At 18.3% G+C, this 8,297-nt stretch overlaps 1 protein-coding gene and 1 non-coding gene across 2 annotated transcripts; both read left to right on the plus strand.

The window, feature by feature from the left end:
* Window positions 1-1,234: 1,234 nt before the first annotated feature.
* On the plus strand, window positions 1,235-4,405 carry PRSY57_1216000 (perforin-like protein 2; the record flags this gene model as incomplete). The annotated part of the gene is made up of 1 exon (XM_012908587.2): window positions 1,235-4,405. The coding sequence occupies one exon, from the start codon at window positions 1,235-1,237 to the stop codon at window positions 4,403-4,405; it is 3,171 nt and encodes a 1,056-aa protein (XP_012764041.2).
* Window positions 4,406-5,061: 656 nt separating this feature from the next.
* On the plus strand, window positions 5,062-5,133 carry PRSY57_1216100. The gene has a single exon. It is a non-coding gene; the product is annotated as a tRNA-Pro (tRNA).
* Window positions 5,134-8,297: the final 3,164 nt, after the last annotated feature.

Below are 8,297 nucleotides of genomic sequence, written 5' to 3' on the forward strand. Positions count from 1 at the left end.
ATAACATAAGAGGTGTAGCTATAATATTATCATTCAGATTAATGAATCAAAATAAATAAATAAATAAATAAATAAATATATATATATATATATTTTCATTTTTACCTGTTTTATTTGGAAAATATTTCAAAACAAACAAACAGTTGCATATATGTGTATTTATTTATTTATTTATTTATTTATTTGCTTTATTTTTTTTTTTTGTCTCTCCTAAAAATATTGTTGTTTTATTAAAAGAATATCACAAAGTAATTTACCGAAAAGAAATTTTAACATTTATAAATCATTTTCCATGTAATACAAACAAAAAGGAAAATAAGTTTCTTGTTAATGTAAAATATATTATTACGGTTCAAGCCCTAATTTTTTAAATAAAAAATATTGTTATGATACAGTTACCATTTATATGAATAGAACATATTTATGAATATATAGTTATATATATATATATATATATATATATATAATATATTTATGTTTATGTTTCTATGTTTACAATTTCTACAAAGTTAGCTCACTTTAAAACTTTAACATTTTGTATAAATTATATATATAAAATGTAAATACACATAATAAGTATAAGCATATTTAAATTTAAAAAGAAGAAATTTCTACCTTTAATTAATGTATTAATTTTTTATGAAGTTTTTTTTTTTTTTTTTTTTTTTTCTTGCTTTTCCTATAAGTTTAGAAATAAGATGAAAAGTATAAAAACGTGAATATATGCTATATATTTATAAATTTAATAAATTTAATTCATTAACCAATAATATTAATATAAGTAGCACTAATGAATCATAATAATGTTTTGTCATGTCCCCCGTTTAGCTATCACATTCTAAAATTGTCATAAGACATATAAATAAATCAGTATAAATATACATATATATATATTTATATATGTGAAATATTTTCATTCTTGTCTAATTAATATTTAAAGTTATAATATATTAATTTTACCATTAAATAGGTTGTCTAACATTCTTTTTTCATTTATTTATTTATTTTATTTTTTTATTAATCTATATTATAAAAAATAATTACATATAGAATATATTAACGAGTAATATAAAATTTCATTTTATATTTATGGTGATCTAAAATTTATAACAATTCTATCCAGGATAAGAGATTTCAAAAAAAAAAAAAAAAAAAATTTCATTTGTATGTAACATATTATTTAATTAAACACGTATCCACACATATATATATAGATATATATGCATTATTATTAATGAATATACTCCTCAAATTTCATCTTTCCTACATATTTTTCTTTGTGCATTTCATTGTAATTAATATAAAATGTAAGGAAATAAATAATAATTTGGTCCATGATGAAAAAGATAGCATAAATAACCTGGAAGAGCATAGCCCCTTCCATATTTTAAAAAAAAAAAACAGTAACAATATAGAGAATCATTCTAGTAAAATAAATAATATATTTAAAAATCATTATAGTTATAGTTACAGTTTATTAGATAATTCTTTATATGATAATAAATATGAATCAGATTTTTTTCCTCAAAAAAAAAATAATAAAATTAATGAAGAAAAGTATAAGGGAAAGCATGGCACAAATTTTGCTATTATAAATGAACATATGAATGAGATACATAATGATATTGTGGGACAAGATGAAATACTATCTAACGAATTGGATACAAAGAAAGATATAATAAAAGAGGAACATGTCAAAAATAAAAAAATTAAGAATCATTCATTTTATATGAATAAAGGAAATGAAAAAAAAAATTTTGTACATAATACTTTTCCAGAAAATAAAGAAAATAATAAAAATAAAAGGAATTCGAAATTTATTGAAGAAAACGACCTGAACAGTTCAGGTGAGAATTACTTTGAGAATGATAAATTTAATGAAATAGAGTATCCAATAAAAAATAAAGATATTGATGAATATGAGGAAGGAATTCATCGAAACCATAAGGAAGAGGATAATAAAAATATAACATATCATAGTAATGGGGAGGATAGTATTAAGAGTTTAAATTTTATAAAATATATGAATATGGATAAAGAAAAAAAAGAAAAGAGAAAAAGTTATAAAAGAAAAAAAAAAGAAAATGATAACAATTACAATTATAATATAAATGATTCAGATCTCATTAATGTTTTAAAAAAAGGAGATTATAGTCCAGATTGTGACACATGTAATAAAAATATAAATGACAATATGAATAAAGGAAGGGGCACACGAAGAAGAATGTATGACAGGAACTATTATAAGGATTTTAATTTAAGGGATGCATTACCCATAAGTAAAACACACTATAGTATGTTATTAAAAAGTGATGATAATACTATTATTAAAGAAAAAAATGAAAATGATGTAGATAATGTTATAACAAAAGAGAAAAGAAAAGAAAACTTAAAAGAGGTTTATAATGATAAAAAGAATAACTATTTGTCTCTTAAGTATTTAGGTTTAGGATATGATATAGTTATGGGTAATCCTGAAGGAGATCCTACATTGAACGTGGACCCTGGTTTTAGGGGACCTGTATTACAAATAAATTTAAAAGAAGTAAGTTTAAATAGTTATGATAATCATAAAAATGATGATAATCATATGAGTGATGATAATCATATGAGTGATGATAATCATAAAAATAATGATAATCATATGAATGATGAAGACCATAATGTTGATAATTATGCTGATGGTGATAAACGTTCAAAGGAAAGACAAAGTAAGGTTCAAACAAATAATGAGTCGATGAGGCCATGGGTTATACCTGAACACTCCTGTAGTCAATCAAAAAATGTTGAAGAAATTAGAAATTTGGAACAATACAAATTAGAATTATTATCAGACGTAAAGGTTAGTACTCCCTCTATTTTCCCATATTCCTTTTCTGCATCTGCTGAATTTAAGAATGCTTTAAAAAAATTAAAAGTACAAAACAATGTAATATTTTTGATGAAAATATATTGCTTAAGATATTACACAGGTATACCAATAACAACAAGAAGTTATAAGTTTAGTGAGAATTTCAAAAATGCTTTAAGTAAATTACCAAAATATTTTGATGGGTTAAGAGAAGATAGTAAATGTAGTTATGAATATTATATTAATAAATTGAATAGTCCTGAATGTGAAGAAAATGTAAACAAGTGGATGTTATTTTTTAAATTACATGGTACACATGTTGCATATGAAATATATTTAGGTGGTAAGATAATCATCAAAATTAATATTAATAAAGAAGAATATAATAAAATGAAAGAAAATAATATAAATGTAAAAACGTTTTTTAATATATATTTTCATAAGATGGGATTATCAAGCGCTTTTCAAAAAGAAGCACAAAAAATATTAAATAAATTTAGAATATCAAAACATATAGCTATATTAGGTGGGAATCCTGGATTAAATGTAAATAATACAACTTTTTTTCAAAAATGGGTTCATTCAATTAATACTAATTCTATGCCTATAAGAACAAAATTATTACCATTCAGTTTTTTTATGGATGATAATAATATGATACAAGCATATAAAGATGCTCTAATATTTTATGGATTAACATATGGATTACAACTATTTGATCAAGAAAAATATAATCATAATATTATATCGGTTGGAGAATATCTAGAAAAATGTACACAAAAATTATATGCTGGTCCACCACCTGGGTTATTAACATGTCCTATAGGAACAACCATATTAATGGGATTTTCCATAAATTTAGATTTTTATAAAAATAAATATTTAAGTAGTACAAACGGTATTACTCTTTGTGAACCCATGAAAGAATCATGTAGTGGTAATGGATTTGAAAAAAATTATTCTGATATTCGTATATTTGCTTTATGCACAAATAAACCTTTCGATTTTATTACTCAAGTAGTACAACAAGGAGAAGCACCTAAAATATCAGCTAGCTGTCCAGGTGAATTAGTAATACTTTTTGGATTCGCATTAATGAAAGGAATAGGATCATCATCAGCAAATAAAATAGATATATATCCATGTCGTACAGGACAAAATTCTTGTGAAGCTGTTTTACAAAATAATAAATTTAAACAAAGTATGATATATCTTGCATGTGTTGATAAAACAACCAATGGTTTAGAATATTTACAAACATATAGTAAAACCAAAAATCTAGGTGATGTTATATCTGATAAATATAAATCGGATGGTTATCTTAACTTTTCATGTCCTCAAAATAATACTCTAGTATTCGGATTCTCTTTAGAATTTCATACAAATTTTCAAGCAACCAGAAATAATTTCTTAAATTGTTCCAAATATACAAACATCTGTGAAATATCTGGTATAGGAATAAATACTCATTTATCTTTCTTCAGATCTGACAAACACTCCTTAGCAATCATAGCCTTATGTCGATCCCATGGGACAAACAATTTGTTCGAATGATTGTAAGTTTATACGATTATAATATAAATATAAATATAAATGTAAATATAAATATAAATGTAATTGTAAATGTAAATGTAAATTCTCGTCTTATCACCATATTATTAAGTTTTCACAAAGATATATATACAATATATTAATATATAATTTTTTTTTTTTTTTTATTTATTATATATTAAAAATATATATTTTTTTATATATAATGAATATTTATTATTTTCCTTTTTTTTCTTTTTTTTTTTTTCCTTTTCCTTTTCTTTTAATTTTTTTTTTTTTTACAGTGACTTGTGATAAATAAATATAAGAATATTATATTATATCCTATGATATAGAAGATATAACTGTGTTCATACCAATTAGAAGGAAAAAAAAAATATATATATATATAAATAAATATATTTATATATTTTATTTTGTATTTTTCATATTTCCTTTTTCATTTTTTCTTTTTCATTTTTCATTTTTTCTTTTTCATTTTTCATTTTTTCTTTTTCATTTTTCATTTTTCATTTTTTCTTTTTCATTTTTCCTTTTTCATTTTTTCTTTTTCATTTTTCCTTTTTCATTTTTCCTTTTTCATTTTTCCTTTTTCATTTTTCCTTTTTCTTAATTAGTATTATTAATAGTTTATCCAATTTTTTGGAAAAATTGCATTAGGCTACTTGATCTAGTGGTATGATTCTTGCTTCGGGTGCAAGACGTCCCGGGTTCGATTCCCGGAGTAGCCCAAAAAAAAAAAAAATAAGAAAATAAAGAAATTGTAATAATATATATGTTATATAACATGGATAATATTATATATAGTATAAATGAATAAAATAATAAATTACGTTTCGATTATTAAAAAGTATTAAAAATTTTGTTGTTTCTATAAGAAAAAATATTGATTAATTGTATTTTTAAAAATGGTACTCCTGCAAAATAAGGAGAAAAAAAATATTTTTAAATCATTATATAAAAATAATATATTTTTAATTATTATACTATATATATATATATATATATATATATATATTATGTATGTACTTTTATTTATACATATTGTTTAAAAAAAAGGACCATGTTAATTTATTGAACATGTTTCTCTATAAGTTTTTTCAAATATAACTTCACCTTATGTAAAATTATTTATATAAAATATATTAAATTGGAAATAATTTTGTGTACATTTCTTATTTATAAATTTCCACACTTTAAAGGAAAAAAGAAATTTTATACATATGGTCATATATATATATATATATGTTTTCACATATTTTTATTGATTCTTTTGAAGGTAATGGATGGAATTTTATTTATTAAAAAAAAAAAAATGAGAAAGGAACTTTTTAAAAACATCCTGATTTTATATCATCAAATTTTTATATAAATTCATGAGGATGCTTTTGTTTAAAAAAAGGTAGTCATATATTTTTTTTCAAAATAAATTTTAAGCGAAGTGATATATAAATATATAAATATAAATATAAATAAATATATATATATAATATATAATATTTATATTATTATATAAAAGTAAACCCTTTTTTCTTCTTTTTTATAAAGTTATAAGAAATAAAAAAAAAAAAATTATATATGAATATAATTATATATATATTATATAGGATAATATTTATTTTAAATATACATATATAATAATATAACCAGCAATTTTTTTGAATAATTTATTAGTTATAATGTTACTATATATATATATATCATACTAGCATAATATATATTATTAAATATACATTATATATATATATATATATATATATATAATTGTTTACATATAAAGAGTTATACAAAAAAATGATATAACATTTATTTTATTAAGAAGAAAAATATGAATGTTCTTAAATTTTTCTTTATTTTTAATAATATATTTTTAAATTTTTGTTTTTGTATATGGAATATAAAATGTATTGTTTTTATAAAAAAAATTATATTATTTTTTTTTTTTTTTTTTTTTCCTATAATTAACCTCTATATATGTATAAATCATATATAAAGAAATATTAATTATAAATATAAAATAATATACATTGCATAATATGTATGTATACTTATATATATATAATACAATAAGAATATATATTATTATATATATATATAATATTATATATGTATAATTTTTTAGTTTTTATTATTATATAATAAATAAATACCTTTAATATATTTTTTCTTAATATATATTTTTAATTTTTATCTTTATATAATATAATAAATAGTATATATAAATATATATATATATATATATATATATATATAATTCTCTTTTTTTTTTTTTCTTCTTTATCTTATATTAAAATTATAATATATATATATATATTATTTATATATATATTAATGGAAATGAGTTCATTATAAAAAAAAAAAAAAAAAGAAAGGGGGAAAAGAAGAAATATAAAAATAATTATAATAACTGGAATTAACGTTAATAATAAAAAGTATATTATTTATTATATCACCCTCTTTTTTCTTTTTACATATATATTATATATATATATATATATATATATATATATATATATATATATAAATATATATATTTATTTATTTATATATATAAATTTATATTTATATTTATTTATTTATTTATTCACCTTCTTTTAAAGTTTTCACATTTATTATTATATTTTATCTATAATATGAAAATTATATAAACAAAAAGAAGTAATAAAATAAATGAAGTTATAAAAAAATATATGATTTTTTATTTTAATTCGTTATAAAAACAAAGTAAAAGTAAAAGATAAAGAAAAGAACGATAACCCATTAAATAAATATACATATAAAATTAATTTATGTGATATATATATATATAATATTTTTATAAAATAAATTATACAAAATTGTAATCTCTTATTTTATTGTAATCTTATTTTATTGTACATTAATTTATATTTTGTATTTCAGTATCTCTAATTTTTTCTTTTTTTTAACAATCTTTTTTTATAAAAATAAAGATAGAAAGAGAAAAAAAAAAAGAAAGATGTATAGGAAAATATTTATTTTATAATTAAAATATTGTTTATATCTATCTATATATATATATATATATTTATATATTCTTTTGAATAATTTATAAAGAGGATGATGATAATAAATAAATGTGGGGAAACATAAAACGAGATAATATATACAAAATAGAATTTTTTTTTTTTTTATTAAGAAACAAAACGAATATGATATATAATTATTATATGTTTTTATGTAACTTCATTTTATTATATAATATAATATAATATTACATATGTATATTATATATATATATATATATTTATTTATTCATTTATTATTTTTACATTTATGTTAACAATATACATTTTTTCTTCATTATATTTTATCCTCTTAAATTTTATTTCTTTATTATATCAAATATATGTTTTTATAAAAAATAGTAATTGAAGATGTGTCTCCCTCCATTAATAAGTTGTAACTATGTGTAGTGTGTTATATTTTTTTACTTTTCTTTAAATTCTATTTATATTATCTAATATGATAATAACATTTTCTTGTATCCCCTGAATTTTTTTTTTTTTTTTTTGTAATATATTATATGTTTGGATAATGTAAATATAAGAACCAACAGAAAAAAATATAAAAGTGGGATGATATATACAAAGAGTTATAAAGGACAAAATAAAATAAAATAAAATAAAATAAATACATTATAAATAATATATATATATATATATACATACGTATACATTTACATATATACACAACTTCATTTTATTTTATTTTTTCCATATATTGTTCATAATGATTTATTAAATGTGAGGGGAAAAAAAAAAAAAAAAAAAAAAAAAATATATTACGGGTAAAAAAAAATTTTTTTTTTTTTTTTTTTTTTTTTTTTTTTTTTTTTTTTTTTTTTTTTTTTTTTTTTTTTTTAAATTTTTTTAAT

This window comes from Plasmodium reichenowi, chromosome 12 (assembly GCF_001601855.1).
Source record: "Plasmodium reichenowi strain SY57 chromosome 12, whole genome shotgun sequence".
In the NCBI taxonomy this organism is placed as follows: domain Eukaryota; phylum Apicomplexa; class Aconoidasida; order Haemosporida; family Plasmodiidae; genus Plasmodium; species Plasmodium reichenowi.